Raw genomic sequence first — 23,269 nt, forward strand, 5'->3', positions numbered from 1 at the left:
GCTGCCGAGCAGCCAGCTCAGCCCACCCGCCCCTTCTCTGACCACATCTTGTTCTCATCTCTTCCTTGACAAGGAGCTGGCTCAGCAGATCGGCAGGAAGCCGTCTCTCACCACTGGAGTGTATGAGGATTTTCAGGAAACAAGTTGTGAGTGATGTGCGTCCAGGAAGAGAGAAGGGCTCTCCGAGGTTTCCCACCCCACCCCCTTCTTTTTCTGGCTTTGATGGAAAAGCAGTTTCTGTGTACCCTCCTGCCCTCTGTAAACGCCTCTCGCCTGTGTCCCCAAGCTTGTAAGCCCACAGGCAGTGTCAGGCTCCCAATGCTAAAGCAGCCAGCCCTGGAGCGTTCACTTGGGACAAAACCCAGATTGCCCAGACCCCAAAGTCCTGGAGCAAAACCTGCATCTTCTGAATCCCACTTGGAAAAATAAGCTGCCCCCAAATACCTAAAACATAAGTTCGCTCTCCAGGGAAGGACAATAGAATTGCCCGTGGCAGCCAGACCCCAAAAGCCCACTGCAGTCAGAAACAGCCCTGACCCAACTTTCCTAAGGCCCAGAGCCTTCACACCCAGAACATCCCTTTAAGGACTATTTGCCCTCAGACAAATTTTCAAGTACTTCTCTAAGCTTTGAATCTGTAAAACTCCCTCTGGGAGATGGAGAAACAACAGGACTAAAACAAATTTGCAAAACAACTCTGAGATCAACCCTCCTTCCAGCTGCTTCAGATAAACTAAACAGTGTAGACAAAGTGCTAAAGCTTTCCCCAAACTACCTTGAAAAACAACCTATGCTCAGCAGAAACAAACATTACCTGGCTCATCCCAGTGGCTATTTTTATTGACACCTCCCTCCCCCAGCTTTTGGTCCATCTAGCTCTTTGTGGAGGATGGGGCACTTGGACACTGGGGATGCTTGGGACAGGCAGCTTTGCTGGGCCCTCTTCTTTTTCCTGGAGGGTCTTTGCCCTGCCTGCCTGTGTGGGTGAGAACATTTCTTGCTCATACTCTTAACGCCACCATCATGGGACTTAGCCTAGTAACTGCACGACATCCGGAAACGCTGTGAAAAATATAAAATCCCAGGCCCCATCCTAGACAAACTGAGAATTATATTCTCTAGAGAAGGACTCAAAAATCTGTATTTTTAATCGGTTTTCCAGGTGATACTTTTTCCAGGCTCAGAGAATTCTCCTGCTCCGTTGAATCAATTTTAACATTTTAAATTATTTTTCCCCCAAACCTAAAAGTGATACCAGCACAACTCAGAGGGAAAGTCTAGATAGAGCTCACAAAGCTTTGTTCTGAGAACGAGTTGCACTACTCTCTAGATGACTGTCCTTTCAAACCCTGGAAATGAGTCAAAAGATCACCGAGGTTCCCTTTCAGTGCTGCACAAGGGCACAGGTCATAGGCTCTGAGAGGCCAGTCTAAGGTCCTTTGGACTCTGTGGGAGGAAATATACCTTCAAAAGGCTATTTACAATTAATTAGGGCGGCTCTTGTACAACCCTGTAAAAAAACGGAGCTGTCACTTGTAAAAACCTGGTAAGATACAACAGAGATGCAAATGATTTCTATCTAGTAGAAGAGAGAGCTCCAAAAGTTATAGCTTTGTTGCCCCTAGGATATTAATTAACCAGTTGTGTATCTAATTTAGCAATCTTATCTCAACATTCCTTTTTTCACTATTAAAAAAATAGTACATATGAAAAGGTGGGACCAATTAAGTGCGCGGACTTTCCACCGTCCACTTACACATCCGTTATCCAATTTTTGAACCCGTTTTATCGCCTTGCTGGTACGATAAACGAAACTGACAAATGCAATTTGTATGGAAGTGTTTCACTTGAGCCCTCCATTTTCCAGGCTAATTAATTAAGTGCACAGAGTAATTAATAATTACGCTCTCACAGCATCACTAAGAAGATCAAATAAAAAAAACCACACATTCGCATGCTAGTTCTGACGCTGATAAGTTCTGTGAGCTTGGGCAAGTCGGTTACCCTCTCTGTGCCTCAGTCTTCTCATCTATAAAATGGGGAAATGATAGAATCTACTTAGTAGGGTTGCTGTAAAATGTTAGAAAAATGCCTGATTATGAATATTTGTTTAAATAAAATGAACAAATGTAAAAGGACTCTACAAAGTATTTGTGCTTTATAAATATCATTGGGACCCTTTTCTCCAGAACCAGCTATGTGCACATGTGGCAAACCTTGATAATGGTTAAACAGAGATAATAGCTTTCTGAGGGGGTCATAATCTAGTCTCTCTGCTTTTGGGTGTGTTTGGAAATTTTAATACTAAATTTTTTTAACTAGCTAGGTGATACCGTGCAAATCACCAGCTCCTTAGCCTGCTTCCCTATCAAATGGAAATGGCGATGTCCAGGACAGACAGGCACTGGGAAGGGTTTGTGAAAAGCAGACAGTGTTATTCCAATATAATGACAATGCTTGCCCATATTTAGGACAGTAATATAACAAATTCAGTAAGTATTATTTTGTTTTCTAAGAAGGAGAAAAAGAAGAGGGGAGAAGAGATGGCTCGAGCTGTTTTAGAACCAAGATTTCCCAACCCAAGTTCATTCCACCTCTGACTCCAAAGGAATGGAAACAAACCAACATGCCAAAATCATAGCCAAATAAGGGACTGACACGTCCAGGGGCCCACAGGCAGAGAGGCATTCCTTTTTGAGGGAACAGAAAGGGAATCAAAGTGAGGGCTTTAAAGGCTGCCCCTAGTGTAGACAGCAACAATATCCTCTTGCTCCAAGGACTGACTGGAGCAAGCATCATCGCTGCCAGGGGACCAGCTCCAGACACAACACTGTAAAGCAAGATGGCGCCATCCACAAGCCTGGCCAAGAGCCAAAGCTATGCCGTGTGGGGATTTTTTAACCTTTTATTAAGGAAATTTCCAAACAATACATTAAGTCAACACTCCTTTTCACCAACCACTTCCCATTACATCTTCTCCTAGTCCCCCACAAGACCCAGTACCCTTCCAACCAGCTCCCGGTCCTGTGTTTTGCTTTTATGTTAAATGCCAAAGGATGTTTAGATAAGCACTGTTTACTCCTTTGGTCAGCAGGGTCTTTATTTAATCTTCTTCGTGCCTCTCTCTTGGCTGCCTCCACAAAGATGAGGAATGTCTCTGCCCAACGACTGGACGGTCGACTTCTTGGGATCAGGGAGCTTAACTGGGAGCAACCTGTGAGGCCCTCAAAATGGCTCACCCAAGAAGAGTTTACAGATTTGTTCTGCAATGTCCTGAATAGCCCATTATGGGTACTTACTGGCATTAGATAAGAACAGTTAAAGGAAATGGGGTACTATCTTAACTATTTCTGAGAAAGATGAAAAAGCGAAAACATTATCTGACAGCAGTCCCCCTAGCAACCAGCTTTTGGTAAATAACCACAATGCTTGTTTGTCAGATTAACTTGAAGGGAAGGGCCAATGCAAGAGGTGAGTGGCCAGACTGTAAAGATAAACTTGGTGGATAAGACAGAGAAGAAGTGAAGAAAATGAACCTCTAAGATCACAGGACCCTTGAGAATATGCTTAGAAAGAGGGGAATGGGTGGACCATCCCATGAGAAAAAGCAAACAAACAAAAAGCAACCTGCCCTAAATGTGGATGCTTGGTCCCTCTTAGGCTCCGATTAAATATCCCGGTAACTTTGATAAATCTTACCCAACGCTTCTTTGCATCCTAAAGCACAAATCAAGCCGAAGCGCAAATCAAGAAGGTTAGAATGTGGAAAGCCCCTCCTAATTTGTCATGGCTATCTGTTGTCCCGGCCTCCAGCATCCCTGCCACTGTGAGACAACAGTGCCCTGATCTGCATTTAGAGAAATGTTCCCCTCTCTCTGCATGCTGACTGAGAGCACCTGGAGTCAGTCATGACAAGCCAGGACAGTCAGGTCTCATGACCTAAATCTCAAGATGAGTGACACCTGGTGAAAATGGCTGGCGCTGAGTCATCCCGGTCTCTCACACCTGAAGAGACTATGAATTCCTGTACCTTGTCCTTTCCAAGCCCTGGTCCTTCCGCTTTTCCCTTATTCTACCATGTTGCTCCATAACCGTTCCGTGAAGGTTCTTTGGGGGAGGGGGTTAGTGCATAAATTGTAGTCCACTGCCACAAAAGAATCTTTAGGTGCCATCCTCTCGGTGCAGTGCTTCCCCTCACTTCACTTTTACAGGTGAAGAATTTGAGAAAGAGCAAAAGCAACTTTCACAATATCACGCCATTATATTTTGCTTCTAAACCCATCAGTCTAAATAAGCTAAAGTAAGCTAAATGTTAGTGGTAGATGATCCAAGAATCAGGCCATCCAGACACTCCCAGAGGGCAGAGAGGAAGGATGTCGGTGCAATCTCATCAATAATTCCTTATTAAGCAGCAGAATATGGTACAAACTACGGGGCGCATGGCATCAGGAAGACCAAGTTCCTCCTGGCTTGAATTCATCACATATTTGCTCTGGGTTGTGGTCCAAGCCGCAGTCCCTCTTCTGAGCCTCAGTCTCTGCATTTGCAAGCTCACTCACTCACAAATATTTATTGAAGGCAATTGCGTGCCAAGCACCGTGCCAGGGGATGTGAACAAGGCAAGCAGTTTTCCCGCCTTTCACTTGGCACCTGTATCTCACAGCATTGTGAAGATTAGGGAGGCTGAAGGGTGGTAGGGTCTGCTATCCCAAATGTACCACTTCAGCATTAAGGATTAGTTTGAGTTGAAGGCACTTGAGAAGCAGATACTACAAGAAAAATCCCATGCCCTCCTTCTATTTGCCTAAAAGTAAGGCATAAATTTTCAAAGGCATTCCTCCTCCCCTTCTACCAAGGATAAAATTCTATCACCAGAAACAACTATGGACCCTATCAGCCTGGAGAAGGAATCTAAACCACAAACTTGACTAACTAGCCTTTATCTACCATTAGTTCCCATATATTTACCCGCAGCTTACCGCCTTTACAAGCATAATACCTCTTTCCTTTGTCCTGTCGTTTCTCTGCAAATGTATTGTTCTTTGTTGAAGACGCTACAGGAGCCTGAATTCTAAATGAGTTACTCATTTTTCCCTGGGTATCTCCCACGTGTACATGTTAATAAACTTGTTTTTCTCTTGTTAATTTGTCTTCGTTACAGGGTTCATGGTGGAGAACTTGCACAGAGAGAGAGAGAATTCTTTTCTCCTCCTCCCCTTTAAGGTTATCTGTGAAAGTCCTTTGCAAACACTAACAGGCCACACAGAAGGTACCTTTTGCTCTTTGGTTCCTAGAAGCCAAGTCACTGTTTCATAGCCCGTTCCCCTTCCTTCCTAAAATTGCCGCAAACCAGTGCTGCAACCAACTGCCCAATTCCCCTAACAAGCTGTTCACACAGCTATGGGGTGCATGGGTGCGTGCGTGCGTGCGGAGAGCAGAGAGCAAGGGGCAGCCTACAGATCAGGAACTCAGGATGCTCACCCGACATAGCTGAGTTTCATTTCCACAGACATATTCATATCACCACATAACTAAAAGGCCAGTTTAACATTTGCCTTCTTACCCAAACCCCAAATCTAACATCAAGAAGTCGAGAGGTAAAGAGCTTCTAGAATACAAGGAGCCTGACATCTTTCTCCACACTTAGAATCCCCTCTTACCCTGGCACTCCAGTTTCCCTCCAAAGGAATCCCTTTCCATGGTTTGTCCTTCTTTCCCCCAGAAGGTGGTGGTGGTGGTGGTGGTGGTTGGGGGGGTGGGGGGATGGAAAAAGAAACCACCCCTTGATATAATGCAGCCATTATAGCCCTTGGTCCATCTGGACCTCTCTCCAGGGAGACTGATGCAAGAGGAGAAAATGTGGAGGCTGCCAGTTTTCTGCAAACCCATAACCTCAGGGGAAAAAGAAGGAGGAAAAGGGGGCCAGTGAGGCATAAGGAAGCCATGGAAGGGACTGGAAAAGGGCCATAAGTACAGAAGTCATAAAGACCCCATTTCTCCTTCAACTGGCTGAGGAAAGGCTGGCCCAGCTCCACCCACTCAATGATATCATTGTTTTCAACAAAAGCCAGTTTGAGAACCCACAGAGAGGCCCCCAGTGAGGCCTCAGCTGCTAGAATGGGCAGAGGTCTCACCAGCTCCTGGGAGATCAAATGCTTAGACTTGCAGATAAAGAGGGAAGACTATGTTAGAGCACAAATTAGAGAGACAGCCAGGGTAAGGACATACTTTCCTTTTAGGGTCATGGAAAGAGCACCAGAGGCTACTTTTCACATAGATTTTGTCAGTGGATCCCCCACCACATCCTGCAAAGTTGGTGACTAGGGATTGTTACCTTCATCTAAAGAGAAAACTAAAGATCCGAGGGGAAAAGTGGCTTGTCCGAGGTCCCACCATAAGTTTAGGACAAACCCAGGGATTGGCCACTGACCTACTACTTACTCAAGCAGGAACCTCAGATTGGCCCTTGAATCCATCCTCTCCCTCAGCCCATATTCAACCCATCTCCCAGTCTCCATGACTCCACCCTGTAAACATCTTTGGAATCCATCCCCTTCTTTCCATATCAGCGAGCTGGTCCATAATTGGATCACCATCATTTCTCACTCAGATTACAATGAAGCTTTTGAGTGGGCCTTGTTACCATCGCTAGTCTTGCCCCTCCTAACCCATCCTCTCCCTTCATTGGAAGAAGTCCTTCTCAGATGCATTTTGGATGGTGTCACTCTCTGCCTTTTAAAATATTCTTCATCATCAATTTATTCTCTGTGTGTATGAGTCTGTTGTCAGAGGGGCGGGGGTTGGGGATCTGGGTGAACAAGGTGAAGGGATTAAGAAATACAAATTGGCAGTTACAAAACAGTCATGGGGATGTAAAATGCAGCACAGGGAATATAGTCAAGGATGTTGCAACAACTATGTATAGTGCCAGGTGGGCATTAGACAAATCGGGGAGATTACTGCATAAATTAGATAAATGTCTAACCACTATGCTATAATGCTGTACACCTAAAACTAATAATAAAATAATACTGAGTGTCAACTGTAATTGAAAAAAATAAATATTTTTAAAAAGGGACAAAAACTAAAATGATGTTTAGAAATTTATACACACACACACACACACACAACTTCAGGGACTTACCCCTGCCCACCTGGCCAACCTCTTGTTTCATCATTTCCTTCCTCCCTCTAGCTCTCTGCTCTAACCATAAAGAACTTCTTTTCAAAGGTTACTTGCCTTTGGGCCTTTGTTCCTGCTGCCATTTCCCCTTGCATAAGCTCCCCCCTCTACCTTAGTTCACTTCCTCCTAGAAGCCTTCTCTGACCCCCAATCCAGGACAGGTTCCTCTTCCCAGTGCTTTCACAGTACCTCTACTTCCTCCATCACAGCATGCCCACATCGTTCAGTAATGGCTTAGTTCTCTGTCTCCTCCACTCAACTCTAAACCCCAAGATGGCAGAGACTGTGTTTTGCTTACCATTGCTCTCCCAGGAAAAAAAATCTTAAAAAAAAAAAAAAAAGCCAGGTGTTCTCTGACCCAATACCCACCCCTAATTGAGGTTGAGAAAGACCTGCAACTTGCCCCAGGGTGCCCCAAAGCCTATTCATTTAGTATTTGAGGTGTCAGCCAAAGGTCTATGCATGTCACTGAGTTCTAAGTAGAATATGAGTAAGCTTCCTTTCTTCAAGTCAAAATATTTCCTGGATAAATGCAGCTTCAGGGGCCCCAGTATCGGCCTCCTCTTCCTCCCATAGATTTTTCCCTGGGATAGTCATGCTCCATTGCCAAAGCACAAAGGTTGGAGAGTAGAAACATCCTCCAACTTCCAGAGAGTCTGGATAAAGAGGTTAGGCACATCCTTGCAGATGGGGAAAAACAGAGGTCTGGAAGGTAGGACTTCAGCACATCTCCCAAACCCACATGGCACATCGCTATATCCATCCACATCCCACCCACCATGCCCTGCTTCTCAGGAGACTCCCACCTCCTCGTGCTGTGAAAAAGCCATCTCTGCCATGTGCTCAGCCCCTTGCAGTCCATAGCTCCACCTTCCAGGTACACTTCTGTCCACTTGGCTCAAATTTCCCATCAATGGGGAGGGGTGGAGGAAGAACTTCTCATCCAAAATGTAGAAAATACAGCCTAGCTTTAAAATGTACCTCAAGCATCTTTCTGAGAAGTATCCCACCTGCCTCCCTGACCACATGGTGGCTTCACCTCAGGCAAGAAAGAGCGCAACTCAGTCAAAAATAGGAGAATACAAAATTGAGCTCTAAACTACTCAAATCCTTGGGGAGCACAGCTGTGGGGGAGAAAAAAGAAACCCCTTCCCCATTCCCCACATGCCACTCTTCTGAATTAAAATGATTTGGCTGGTTACAAAACTGGAATCCTAAGAGATTATTAGCACTACAGCTTTGGTTCCCCTCGATCCAGACCAAATATTTACACATTAATTTCTCAGTCTGGATTCCTTTCAGTCTGAATCTCCTTTCTTCCACTCACCTCTCCCCACTTCCTCACCCAAAGCCTCCCCTGCTTACTCCAAGACAGAGCTCCAAGCAATCCTCCCAAGGGAAGCTTTATCTCCCAGTCAGAATTCCTCGCTTCCCTCCTGCCTCTTCAGTGCTGTGCTTTCTACTCTGTTACATAAGTTTCTAACCTGCCTTGGATTTTGCTGCTGGATGTTTCCACTTCCAGATGGCAAGGAGAGTGTGTTTGCACCCACTCCCTACGGCACCTAACACAAGGCTTTCCACATAGGTGCTGAAATCAACCTTGTAAAATGGAGACAAGTTAGCTCTCCCTGAAAAGGCAGGAGATCCACCAACTGATGGATGGATAAACACAATGTGGTAAATCCATACAATGGAACATTGTATAGCAATAAAGAGGAATGAAGTAACCGACACACGCTCTTCACCATGGATGAAACTCACAAACAGTACACTAAGTGTCTTAAAGAAGCCATTCACAAAAGATCATATTATATAATCTCTTTTATATGAAATATCCAGAACAGGCAAATCTACAGAGGCAGAAAGCAGACTAGTGGTTGCCTAGAGCTGTTAGGGATGGGAGAGAATTGGAGTGACTGCTTATATTAGTTTGCTAGGGCTGTCTTAACAAAATACCACAAACTGAACAGTTTCAAGCAAATTTATTCTTCCACAGTTCTGGAGGCTAGAAGTCTACAATCAAGGTGCTGGCAGAGCCAGGCTCTCTCTAAAGGCTCTAGGGCAGGATCTGTTCCAGGCTTCTCTCCTGGCTTCTGGTAGTTTCTTGGCTTGTGGCAGCATAACTGTAATATTCACACGGCGTCCTCCCTGTGTGAATATCTATGTCCAAATTTCTCCTTTATATAAGAACACCAGTCATACTGGATCAGAGGCCACCCTACTCCAGTATGATCTCATCTTAACTAATTATATCCACAATGACTCTTATTTCCAAATAAGGTCGCTCTGAGGTGCTGGGGGTTAGGACTTCAACATATGAATTTTGGGGGAACACATTCAACCCATAACACTGCTAATGACTTCTTTTTGAAGCGATGAAATTGTTCAAAAATTAGAATATGTTCAGATTGCACGACTCTGTAAATATACTAAAAATATTAAAATTATATTGAATTGTATACTTTATAGGGATGAACTATATGGTTATATAAGTTATATCTCAAAAGAGCTGTTTTTTAAAAAAAGGCAGAAGAGTTTGGGTTTAAAGAGTCTGCCCAAACTCAACAATCAATCCACTGATGACAGTGTGTGAAAACAAGTCTTCTCAATAAGGGTGACAAAATTAACTTACAGAGATTCTAAAGGCAATGGGCCTTTATTTAGCCATGTAAATTCCTTTTGACCCAGTGATTCACGACGTCTAGGAGGTGATCCTGTAGAAGTACCTTCCAAAGACTACAGGGGTAAATGCCTAACCACTATGCTGTACACCTGAAACTAATATAAAATAATATTGAATGTCAACTCTAATTTAAAAATATATAGTCATGGAGGCCAGCTGAGTGGCACATTGGTTAAGAGTTGGCTTGGGACGCCAGCTCGGGGCAGCAGGGCTCCAGTTCAGATCCCACATGAGGGCCAGTGACACTGCGCCCTCTACAGCTAAGATGGTGAACAACAACTCGACCTGGAGCTGGGCTGCCGTGAGTCACCGGTGACAGCATAGCCTGCAATGGGGCTAGCCGGCAGCTGGTGTGCGCTTTCGTGAGCTGCTGTGAGCAGCCATCCAATGGCCGGCAAGAGACTGTCTCACCCGGGAAGAGCGCAATGATAATACCAACATGGGCCAGTGAAGCGACGTCTACCACAACTAGACTGAAGAACAAAAGGACAGCAACTTGTCTGTTCCCCTTCCCTGATTCCCCAACCTGTTCCCCTCCCCCAAATCCCCAATAAAATCTTAAAAATAAAAATTTTATATATATTGTCACGGGATGTAAAGTACAGCATAGGGAATATAGTCAATGGTATTGTAATAACTATGTACAGTGTCAGATGGGTAGCAGACTTGGTAGGGTTATTACTTTGTGAGGGGTGTAAATGTCTAATCATTATGTTGTTTTATATACCTGAAACTAATAATAAAAAAATGTAACATCAGAAAACAAACAAAAATTTAAAAATTAAAAATAAGGAACATAGGAAAAAAGAATACAGGGTTGTTTGCTCCTGCACTGTTTGTAAAAATCAGAAAAAAAATAATAAGGAAACAGCTTGAATGCCCATCAGTTTAAGTGATTAAATTAATCATAGTATCTTGATTATTATTAAATCTGGATAATGGGTATCTGGGGATTCATTACATTATTCTCTCTAGTGCTATGTGCATTTGATAATGTTTCATTATAAGAAATTTCAAAAGTTAATTACGGTATACACATATAATATAACATCCAATAAATTTACATAGAAATGTATCTATAATATACTCCCATATTCTACTGTATGAATGTAAAACAGTAAGCCTTTGGAGGGGAACCTGTGGAGTGGGAGGTGCAATTTGTCAAAATTTAAAACATTTTAAATATATTTGTTATTTGACCCTTCGGCTCTACTTCTAGGTATCAATCCTATAGAAATACTTGCAAGTATGCTTAAAAAATTATGCATAAGCCTATTGTTGCAGCATTATTTGCAATAGCAAGAAATTGCAAATCTAACTGTCCATTAATAGAGAGATTAATAAATTTTGGTCCACTCATTCAATGGAATCCTATGTCGCCATTAAAAAGAATGAAATAGGTCTATAAATATGCTAATGTGGAAAGATACTGAAGACAAATAGTGAAATAGCAAATTACAGTATAATATATACAGTATGATTTCATTTATTCTAAATTTCTATTATTTGTGCAATTTTTTTCTAGACTTTTATTATCAAAGCTTCCAAACATCCCAAAAATATCTTGCATAAGTTTTTTAAAAAATGACTCAGGATTGCCCACACTATATTTTCAAGTGAAAAAAAAAAAGGTTATAAAACTGAGGATACCATATGACCTCATTTGGGTAAATATACGTAGGGTTTTTAAAAACCTATGTAACTATGTGTGTTCATGGTAAGTGCTCACTCACTGGATACCAGCTATCGTTATCTTAAGGTGAACAGTCTGATGGTACAGGAATCCTCAAACTCAAGAATTAACTCCCAACTTCCCCCAGTGCACAGCTTCCCTTCGCTCTGACAAGGGTCCATCTAAGGCCAACAGGGCAGCTGACAGCTTCCTCCCATTCATTTCACCCTGTGCTCCTGCTGTAGGGCAGCCAGGAGAAATAAGCTTGAAACAAAAGAAAACCGTGGACATCCTTCCTGGCTACACAGGCAGCTCTGGCTGTGGGTCTCTGGAAGGAGATAGAGCCGGAAGCTGGTGAACAAATCCTGACCTCCTTATCGGACAGTTCAGGGCCTTGCCAAGGGAAGGGCTGGGCACTGACTCTGCAAGCACATAAAAGAGGTACAGTTTGGCTGACCAGAGAACCCTGCAAAGCTGTCCTCTTGAGATACAGTAAGGTCACACTGGGCAAGGCTGGAGAGCAGAAGTGAGCTTCCTCCCGGGGGCAATGGGTTTTAAAGTCAAGTCTTCTTAATTACATTTGGAAACCAACTCAGGGGAATTCCCTCTTACTTCATTCTTAAATGTTTTTCCGACCCTACAAAATACAAATAATAGTGACTATTTATTGGGCTCTCACAGTGCACCAGGGATGGTATAAATCCTTCAAGGGCATTACATCATCAAATTCATGTGACATCTGACAAGGTGGCCACTGTCATTAGGTCCATCCTGTGCATGAGGGAACTGAGGCTCACAAAGCTGAAGCAACTTGCCAAAGTGCCCATCATGAGTGGGTGCAAGGCCAGGCTCTGAATCAAACCCACCTGGCTTCCACCCCTCCAGGACACTGAAATCCAAATTCCAACCAGGGCCTAGGGAAGGAAGGAGGAAAGAAAAGACGGAGGGCAGAGTAACAGGGAAGTAACACCGGTACAAACTGAGCAAGGGCAGGGCATCCAAGAGGCAATATAAGGCCATGGTCAAGAGCCTGGCTCTGCCCTTCCCACCCAGGTAACCTTGAGCAAGTTACATGGCTCCATGCCGCAGGGTCTAATTAGCCAGTACAGGTACCTACACCTCATAGGGCTGTTGTGACCATTCAGTTAGATGACCCACCTAGAGACTGCAGAACAGAGTCTGCTATAGAGGCATCTCCTACATTGTAGCTATTACCAGGATTATTGACATCGTTATTAATATGTGACCATCATTCCTCAGCCAGAACGAAGGCAGACCTGGACCTTGGGAAGAGCTGATAAACGATTCCCATACACACTATTTCCCAGTGTTTTTCTCTTCTCACTTCCATACTTGAAGACAGTCACATGCAATGCTTTGCATCACTGAGACACTTTAGAAAGCATCTGTTCTTGATTCTACATTAATGAAAGTTAGCATGTATTAAAAACCTGCTTGCTATGTGCCAGGCATTGTACTAAGCACATCATAATACGTTATCACTAAACCGCACAAGATCTGTGTACTCGTTTCTTGTGGCTGCTGTGTAACAAATTACTACGAATTTTGTGGCTTAAAACAACAAGAAAGTATTCTTTCTCAGTTCTGGAGGCCGGAAGAGTGAAATGAGTATTACTGGGCCAAAGTCAAGGTGTCAGCAAGGCTGCTGTCCCTGTGGGAGATGACATTCCTTGCCTCTTGCCGCTTCCGGCAGCTGCTTGTATTGCCTGGCTTGGGGCTTCATCACGCCAATCTCTGCCTCTGAGGTCACACTGCCTTCTCCTCTTCTATCAATGAGCAAATCTCCCTCCGCCTCCCTCTTACAAATATACTTGGGATTGCATTTAGAGCCCACCCAGAGAATCCAGGATAATCTCCCCTTGTCAAGATCCTTATCCTAGTCACACTTACAAAGACTTTTTTGCCATTTAAGGCAGCATAGCCTCACATTCCAGGGATTAGAATGTGGATATCTTGGGGCAGTTGGGGGGAAGAGGGGCATTTCTCAGCGCACCCCATCCTGCAATGAAGGCATTAAGGTCGGCGCTCTATAGGCGGTAGAATACAGTAAAAGGCAGGTAGACCTGAGATTGACTCTTGGCTCTGCCTGACATCCAGTAAATTACTTGAATTCCTCTTAAATTTCCTTATTTATAAAATGTGAATAACGATACTATCACCTTCAAAAGGCTGCCATAAGGATTAAATAAGACAGTATATGCAAAGTGCCTTTGCACAGCGACTGGCTCTCAGTAAATACTCACTAAGGAGTGTTATTGTGAACACAGATGAAGAAATAACATTCGGCAGGCAGATGACTTGCTGCAGGCCACATAACCAGGAAGCGCCAGTGCCTGGCATTGAATTGGGGTCTCTCGGCACCAAAGTCCAAGCCTGTCCTGCTATATGGATTGTCATGTTTCGAGCTTATGTGCTCACGGCCCTCAGGGTCAGCACACCTGGGTCATTTCACTTCCGGATGGTTCCTGGATCCTTTCTTCCTTCATCCTTTCAGACCACCACTCCTAATTACTGAGACTGAGTTTATGCAACGGACCCTAAGACAGCCATATCATGTTTCCAATGGTTTAGAAATAATGGAGACCCTGTTTGTGCAGGGGTAGGGTTGAGAATTTGGCTTCTACAAAGACCCCATCAGGTTGGCTGGTGATCCATTTGGTCTGCAACTCCAGGGGTTCTGGACATCATGAGAACCGTGAATGAAATCAATCTCAGTCTACAAAGCTCCCATTGGAACTCCATCTCATACAGGACCACGAGGTCTCTCGGGGGCAAGGGGTGGACCGAGAGCACAGCACTTGGAATGTAAATTCACTTATGTGCTCACTGCCTCAGAGTCAGCACAGCAGGGTTAATTCGGATTCTGATACTTAAAAAAAAAAAAAAGTTTGAAAACAATTTCAAACACTCACAGGCAGTTCTCATCAAATTCTGGTGTCCCCACCCATCCATCCAACGGTCTCCTTGGCGGCACCGGTCTCCTTGGGTTATACAATCTCAGCTGCGGGGAACCGAGAGCCCAGCTGCGTGCCGAGTTTGGAAAAACATTTTGAATACTTCAGATCTGCCAAGTACTTGGTTAAAGAATGATATCCTCTAATTTCTTAAGCCATGTGTATTTTAAGTGAAATGTAATCCATATGTCTGCGACTCATTTAAATGCAACTCAGTGAAGCATGGTTTCCAAAACCCATTGGGATATTGTCTTAAGCCTGTCTTAAGCTTCTCTTTGATCCAGGACATTGAATCTTGCCAACAACAAATGAAGCTCCCAACAACAAGAGGGGGACAAAGAGTTGTCCTTTCTCCTAGATTAGATGTTAAAGTGTACTCCTGATGCAAGGAGCTGGGAAGGTGGAGGTGGGGGAGGGCACCATGCAGGGTTTTGCTCTGGATTAGGTACATATTTCCACCAGGCCTCCTTGGAAGAGAAGTGCAGCAGTGAGAGGTGGTAACTAATCCTTCCTGTCTAGTGCTGGAAAGCTCCTTTCCTGCCTACTAGCTCTTCCCTTTTTGGGTCCTCCAGTAACAACGCAAATAGGGTTGAGGGAAAAAGGAGACAATTAGGGAGCTAAATCACTCCATTAGAGGGAATGACTGTTAATTTTCCAGGTTGCAGCTTGATTTCCAGGCCAACAAAAGCTGTCTCCTTCCCTATGGCATCTCTGAGGGACTGATAAAAAAAATCGGAGATATGAAGAGAGTTTAAAGTCAGAAGTAATGGTGGGTACTATAATCAGTAAACCTCTAAAAGCCCCAATTCTGCCTTGACAAGTACCGTTCCTCGTGAGGTCTAGAGGTAGATATACACAAAAAAGAAAATAGATATCCATTCTGACTAGCTTGACTTGAGCAAACAGGGTCTCTCTCTAGCCAGGGCTGGAGCACAATGAAAGGGGTGAGACCAAAGGACATCTGTCCCTTTTCCAAGCCAAAACCTAAATCTTATCATCATTTGGACTCAAGAAAGGAGAGTATGAGGAACAGACGAAAGTTCCAGGATGTGCTTAAGAGACCAGCAGAGAGAAGCATATGGCCGGAGGTCCTCTGGGCATAGTGCCCACTAGTTGAGCTGTTCATTTGCTTTTAAAGGTGACCTTGTAAGGTAGTGATCCTGCCCTCTAGTAAAGCAGCCCAATGAGCATCGTGCAAGCTGATTCAACAGTTCAGTGTGCCCTCCTCCTGGGAAAAAAATGGAGAAAGGAGAAGGGAAGAGAGCCAGCGCCTACCTCTCCCTGGACGCACGCATCTCCCCAGAGGCCTACAGCTCAGGGAAGTTTCCATTTGATTTCAGCAAACAGGTCATTGTCCAATTCGGTTTCTGGGTTGGTGAGGCAGTCCTCACAGCATGGGGGAAATTACATGGAGAAAAAATATTATGGATATGTGCCTCAAAATTGTAGGTTGAAATAGCAGCCCATAATTTCCTCTCTGTAATTTCCCGTCTCATGTTTATGTTGCCTAAACGGTGGGTCCTGAGCTAGCAGTTCATCCTCATGGTTTTGAGAGCAATTTTCATTTATCCCACCGCTATTTCCAGGGATGTCTCCATAATTAGAGAGAAATTCTGGGAGGCAGGGACTTCTTTTCCATTTTCCACGTACACAGTATCCTTTAAATAGGGGGTGCAGGAGGAGCTCTTAGAGCCTAACTGGGACAAAGTCCCCCATTTTACACAGGACAAAGTTGAGGCCCAGGGCAGCCCAATTCCACATGACTGTCTCTGAACGCAGTAATCTCTACACTGTACCACACACACTGCCCCAACTACAAGTAAGGCTCTCTTAACAGCTCTGCACCAACATTTGCAAATTATGTGTATGCGTGAATGAAAAGAAAACAAGGTAATATATACTTTATTACGGCAGAGCACTACCTTCATGACATACAGCTGAGTCTAAAAAAACAAATGTGGAACAATATGTATAGTATAATCCCATTTCCTGCTCCTCCTTCCCCAGCAAAAATAGCAGCCTGTATGTGCGCTTCTGTGAGATCGTGCCTACGAGTATTATACCTCGGTTCTGCTACATGTTTTACAATGAGCAGGTATTGCTTTTGCAATTAAATAACCACAAGCAAGAAATAATTAGGAGCCACCATTTACTGAGTATGGAATACAAGCCAGGCACTACGCTGGGCCCTTGACACACACCATCTCATGTCATCCTCCCCGTGGCTCTACGGTGCAGAACTATCATTATACCCCAGACAGGGAAACTGAGGCTTCAAGAGGACGTCCAGCTAATATGTGGGACAGCCAGAATCTGAACCCAGGACTATCCGACATGAGAACCACATGCAGATTATCCCTACAATGCACGTGCACTCAGTAGAGAAAAAGGGTGTGTGTCTCCCATGGGAATGTCATCCGTTTATTCTGAGTTGCTTTGCAGCAGAAAAAGGCTGCTGGCTGCTGAGCTACTGCACTAAGGCACCTTGGGGTATCTGCTGCCTGCGCTGAGGGCCTCTCTCTCCTGGCCCTTCCCCCACGCTTCTCCATCCTCACCGTTCTTGGCCATCTCTCCGTGTGTGTGAATTCCATTAAATGCCTGCTCACTGCTATTTTGGGCCAGGCATTAGCACGTGCTCTTTGATTTGATGGGAGAAGGCCAGACACCTCAGGATGATGAAAAAGAAATTAGAAATGCCCTGTCTCTCCCCTCAGAGTCCCAGAAGCCCACAGCTCCTGGGAAGGTGGGGGGGGGGGTACCTGAGAGTCCAGAGTATGGGGAAAGGCAGGAGGGAAGTAAAAACCTTTCTAATCTACTAGGGCCTTTGAACTTGGCTGTTTCTTCTTCTTCTTGGAATTGCCGTCTCCTAGCCGTCCACATGGCTCACTTCCTCACCTCCTCCAGGTCTCGACTCAAATATCAGTTCACCACCAAGGCCTTCCCCGACCAGCATTCCGAAACTCCCTCCCCACCCCTGCTCTGGTTATGCTCCTGTGTCCTCTATAGCTCTTGTCACGGGACATACAGCAAACACATTCACTTGTTTATCTGTTTACTCTTCCCACCACTACCATATAAGCTCTGTAGGACAGAATTGTTTTATTCACAGCTATATCCCCAGTCCTGACACTGGTGCCTGGAAACTGTAGATGCAGAGCAGATGGGGAAAAAAATGAATCAATCAATCAAGGAACTTAAGAACCAGAGCCTGAGGAGTCACTGAGCACAGGGCCTAGTTTCCCCTCAAATATCACAGGATTATAAAAACTTGAACACAAGAGATTTGAAAAATCAGAAAAGCTTCATCCCTGCCCCTCCGAGCTTTTTTTTTTTGCATCCGGACTCGCACGCACCATGAATGAGAAGGCTTTGGGAAATAAACACACTAGGAAGTCGTGTGCAGTTGGAGTTCCGCTTGCTAACACATGTTCAAAAACAAAAAGCCCAATTTAGACGAAAATAGCAGGAAGCCGTCCCCCAGGAGTACCTGATGAGGTCATAGTGCTTGGCGCTGCTGTTTCCATTTTTGTCAAGTCTCCCGCCTCCTGCCAACTCAAGGAGGCCAGGAACCACATCCAGCCCCCCACCGCTCACTGGGAAGCCAGAAAGCTGCTGAGGGCAGCAGAGAATCCAACCAAATCCACGGGCTCTCTGTGACTCCAGAACCACGTCAAGAACAGAAATGACCCTAGTCTCGCCTCTCTCATTTACCTGCTGTGTGACCTCACACAAGTACCTATCCCTCTCTGAGTCAAAGTTTCCGCACCCACACATATGTCCATTGCGCTCAGTGTTTTCTAAGGTGTCTTTCCACTATAACTTCCTGTGACCTCTGGCAAAGGTTCCAAAATGAGAGGGTAAGGATAAGTGCTGGATCACTTCTTGGCCAGTCCAATGCCCAAGGATTTGCCCATGACAGCAACCCCACCCTGTAGGCTGCCGAGAGGAAGTTGAAGAGTCGGATGCTCCACTTGGGGGCAGAATCAGGCATATTAGACTGAGGTGGCAAAGGGAATGTTTAGACTAGAGCCACGGGGCCGGGACCATGAGAAACTAAAGCAGACCCCGGGCAGAGACTGTCAGAAGCAGACCCTCTAACAGTCTTTGCCTGCAGGACAAAAAGAAGGCAACACAAGGAGAATTCCCAGGCAGGTAGAGCCTGCGTCCTCTGAGGACACAGCCAGCCAGGCCTGTTCCAGGGAAATGTGAAAAAAGGAACACATTCTTGAGCTGGTTTGAGTCTTAAGGGACAAGTAGCAAAAAAGAGTGAGATACCCATCTTTCTGGAGGCAGAGGAAAAACATGGATGTAGCCCCATTGCTATACATGCTAAAGTCCACACTTGCCACACTTCCGGCTCCATTCACCTTCCTTCACCCTCCTTCCCAAGACTCCAAAAGCCCAAATCTGGAATAATTGATATTCTTGCTTTCCACCCAAGCTTAGCAGCCATTCCCATCCTTTCGGATATGGAGAGGTTCCCACCCATCCCTTATCTTGGTAGTGGTGTGTTTGATTACTCATGTGCTTCCAGGGGATGGTAGAGACTGTCAAGAGGAGAGGGGCAGTTCTCCGAACCATGCAGCCTTATCTGCAAGGTCTGTGCAGCAGAATTAAATGGGACTGTTGGTGGGGAAATACCAAAGGCCTTCAGCGTCTCCTGGCCAAGTAAGAAGAGCTCTCCAGTGGCCAGGCAGATTGGGACTGGTCCAAGAACAGGCAACAGACACAGCCATGCATCATGTCTACTCACCTGCTCAATAACATGAATCAAGATACAACTGTGCTTGATGGCAAATCAATGTGGAAATATTTCTGAGTCAGGCCGCCACCCAAGATGAATGAGGTTAGGAAGACGGAAGGAGCAGCCCGAGGAAGCCCGGGGACTGCTGACCATGCCCTTATTGGCAGAATCTCAGATGTAGCTGACCCAGAACAGACGGAGCAGCCAGGGCTTGAGGAGCCAAATACCAGGACACTCCCCCTTGCCTCTCCTCTCCGCTGTTTTCCTCTAATCTCCTTCACTTCCTGCCATGCCCTGTACTGCAGCTATTAAGACAGCTGCCGGAATCCTCCAGTCCATCCCTCCCTCATGAGAGACAGAGACAGAGAGAGAGAGAGAGAGAGAGAGAGAGAGAGAGAGAGAGAGAGAGAGACTCTAAGAAGCCCCGGAAATACAGCCTGAGGAAATTCAAGGAAGACATTAAACAGTCCAGTAAGTCCACAGCAAGTCAAGAGATTGTGGAAATGCTGTCTTTGCAACAGGCTCCCCACAAAGACGCCAAGTATGAGAGCTTGAGTCTCCTCACTAACTGCTTCCCTCCAAAACAGCGGCACCTGCGTCCGACACTGACATGGAAGTGAATTGTTTCATTTTAGACAAAGGAGGAGTCCACTTACTCGTTCTTCTCCAGATCCAGGATCAGTTCTTGTCCCTCAGCCATTACCCTGAGCTCAGCTTTGAGTGGATGCTAAAAGCAACAACAAAAGAATGTCAGTTCCTAAAATCAGGGTGGAGGTTCCCAGGAACAGACAGAGGATGTAGCACAGTGCATGGACATTGATCCACCAGAAGTGAACGAGAAAGGGTCAATTGCATTTCCAGCCCAAATATAAAATAACGTCAATCCCAGAAGGACCCAATTCCCCTCCCCCACCTGCCTTCTTCTCCTAAAAGACAAAGAAAACTCCAAGTTGAAACGTGGTGTTAAGTGCTTGCATGCAGGTCTGGTAAAGGAAAACGCTGGAAAAGATCTTCAACAGCAAATTGTGTGTGCAGTCAGCTCTGGATTCAAGTGCTGACTCTGAAACTGCAGTGATGTGAGCTTGGTCATGCTACTGAGCCTCCCTACAGCTCAGTTTTCCCCTTTACAAAACAGAGATAATAATAGTCACCCTTATGGAGGCTCTTGTAAAGATTAAGTGACACAGTGAATCTGGCATATAGGAAGCCCCAGTATATGTTCGCTATTATCTAAAATACCAGGGTAAGCCTCTTCACAGTGGGTTCTTATTTATATTATTTTGTTCTGGCTCTTGGTTTGGATACCCCCAATTATCTCGAAGGAGATAACTAGGAGCACTTCAAACTAAAGTTTTATAGGTCCAAAAGAAGATACATTTTACATACAAGAGAAAATTTGCTACACACCCAGCATAGATCATTTAAGATATACAAGTGGCCGATAAGCATGAAAAACATATTCAACATCAATGGTACCTCTCCCTTACCTCAATTTAAAAAAAAATAGATACCTTAAAAAACCACCCAACAAAGATTTTTTAAAACCATATATCACAGTGCAGTGGAACATACTGTAAAATGGGCAATCTCATCCTTTACCAGTGAGAATTTAAACTGATACAAACTCACTGGAAAATAATTTGACAGTATGCACTAAGCGTTTTAAGGTGTTTAGACCCTCTCACCCAGCAATATAAGACTATCTGAAAGGAACAAATGGAAGAACGGGCAAAGGTTTATACACAGGCTGCTCATTACTTATAATACTGAATAATAAAATATAACCTAAAAGTCCAAAATAGGAGTCATTACTTATAATACTGAATAATAATATAACCTAAAAGTTAAATAAATGATGATCCATCCATATGACAAAACACTAGACAGTCATTAAAAACAAAGCCTTTAAATAATTTCTGAATTATCAAGAAAGTATACATGATAATTATTAAGCACACTCAAAAAGATAATACTGTATGTTTTATTTAAATACACTTTTATAAAGGGAAAAAGTACAGAGGAAAAAAACCTAAACCAATAAATTACCATAGTTACCTCTATGCAGTGGGATCATTAGTTGACTTTATTTTCTTTTGTGCAACTTTCCATGTTTTTATAATTGCTTAAGGGCTTTTAAAAAATCTTTTTACCTTATTATTGAGGAAAATTCAAAGTAATTAAAAATCCAAGTCATAATAAATTTCCATGTTTCAACAATTCAACAACTTAGGGCGGTTAAACTGTTTTTGAAGGAAGACAGTATTTATTTAAAACAGGGTATTTACATATTTAAACCTATTTAAATATTTAAAATAGCATCAATGGAGAGCAGTATTTTAAATATGTGCCTTCTAAACTGATGCCAAGGAACTGATAAGTTTCTGATGCCACAAAAGCTCTTGCTAGAGTGGGGTTTCTGCCCCTTTTAAGATGGACCTGAAAACTTAGTTTTGTGCCTGAGGAAGCTTTGACACCTCTGGTTGGGGGGCTGTCTCTTCTAAGTAGCCTTGAGTACTTTCAGGGCTTTGATGAGATCTGAACTTTCTGATCCTGGATGCTTGAGCAAGTGCTGTTTTTTGTTTCGTTTTGTTGCTAATTTAGCATACAGACTTAAAAAGGGACATTTCAAACCCACGGAGAGAGGAAGCTGGGTGGATGTTTGCCCAACAACTTTCACTACAGGTTCACTTCTCTGTTTCTGATGCCCTAATTCAGCCCTGCCAGCACCTATTCTGGTTGCTGGTCCTTTGCCAGTTTATTCTGGAGAGTTCTGGAGCAAGGGCCCCGCCCAATCACATTAGGCTTCAGGGACACAGTCCCAAGTGGACATTCAATTTTGGGAAGAGTGTAAAGTCTTTATCTAGATTGTGTGTGTGTGTGTTTTTTTATGGGATTATCCAGTTGATCCACCGCCATTTTTGGAAAGGACAATCTTTGCTCCATGGTATTGTACAGAGCTGCAGCAATCCCCTTATCCAAGAAGTAGGTGGCCACGTGACCGCCCACACAAAAAAGGGAAGTTGGCACAAGTGAAAGTACTGTCACCTCTCCCTCAAAGAGACCTAAGCTGCAACATGAGTACAGATATTTATTTTTAAGTGGGTCATCTAAATATATTTCTCTCTGATCTGAAAGATGCTCAGACACTGATATTTAAAATATAATGCTCCTTGTTTCCAGGGGACATTTCAAGCAAAACAATGAAAAAGCACTGCAAGGATCCATGCGGCTTCCGTGTCCAGCTTTACTCAGCTTTTGCGTTGCAGCTCCACTCTGCTAGGAAGGGGCAACATTGCCCCTCCGAGGGAGCTGACCACTGTTTATATTTCCCCCAGAGAAGGGTTAAAATTCCTTTCACTTCAGGGCTACATTAAATAGATCTTCAGATCCACAGGGTATTGGGAATCTGTCTTGTATATTGCTTCCCTGTTAAGACCTAGTACGATATTTAGTATACAGTGAGTGTTGTTCAATTGATGTTTGATGAATAAATTATGTAAATGAGAATAAGGCCTAAGTAAGACCATTCCCTTCCCTTCCCTTCCCTTCCTTTCCCTTCCCTTCCCTTCTCTCTCTCTCTCTGTCTCACATTCATTCATTTTTTCATTCAACAAATACTTATGACGCCAGGCACTGTGCTAACTATTCGTACAAAATATAATGACCCCGATTCTGGGCAGACAATGGCTGGGAACAAAGACAGGATCTGGGGCTCCACTTTGTTTCTCAGGCCCTTCCTGAGGATGCCCGGTATCCCACATCTGGAAGAAACAGAGAGGCCTCTACAAAGTATCAGAACCATTCCTCGGCAATAGTGGATAGGTGGGACTATCTAAGATCTCAACTTTTAAAAATAACCGGCTCTAGGATGGCCATCCATTAATTCGTCTAGACTTTTCCTGAGGCTACTTTCAGCTTCTCCTGCTTTTTGATGAAATTAATTCCATTCCTTTATTGTCTTTAGGATACAATGTTACTTGTTTTCACTTGTCCTAGAATCTTTGCTACGTTC

The 23,269-nt window shown here is 44.2% G+C and overlaps 1 protein-coding gene across 1 annotated transcript in view; it reads right to left on the reverse strand.

Annotated features, from left to right (window-relative positions):
• ADAM19 (ADAM metallopeptidase domain 19) overlaps window positions 1-23,269 on the reverse strand; it is a 77,822-nt gene that overhangs the window by 50,687 nt on the left and 3,866 nt on the right. Inside the window, exon 3 of the mRNA XM_019654004.1 lies at window positions 19,914-19,984. Within this exon, the coding sequence (XP_019509549.1) occupies window positions 19,914-19,984 (71 nt within the window). The remainder of the gene's footprint in view (window positions 1-19,913; window positions 19,985-23,269) is intronic.

This window comes from Hipposideros armiger, unplaced genomic scaffold (assembly GCF_001890085.2).
Source record: "Hipposideros armiger isolate ML-2016 unplaced genomic scaffold, ASM189008v1 scaffold_211, whole genome shotgun sequence".
In the NCBI taxonomy this organism is placed as follows: Eukaryota; Metazoa; Chordata; class Mammalia; order Chiroptera; family Hipposideridae; genus Hipposideros; species Hipposideros armiger.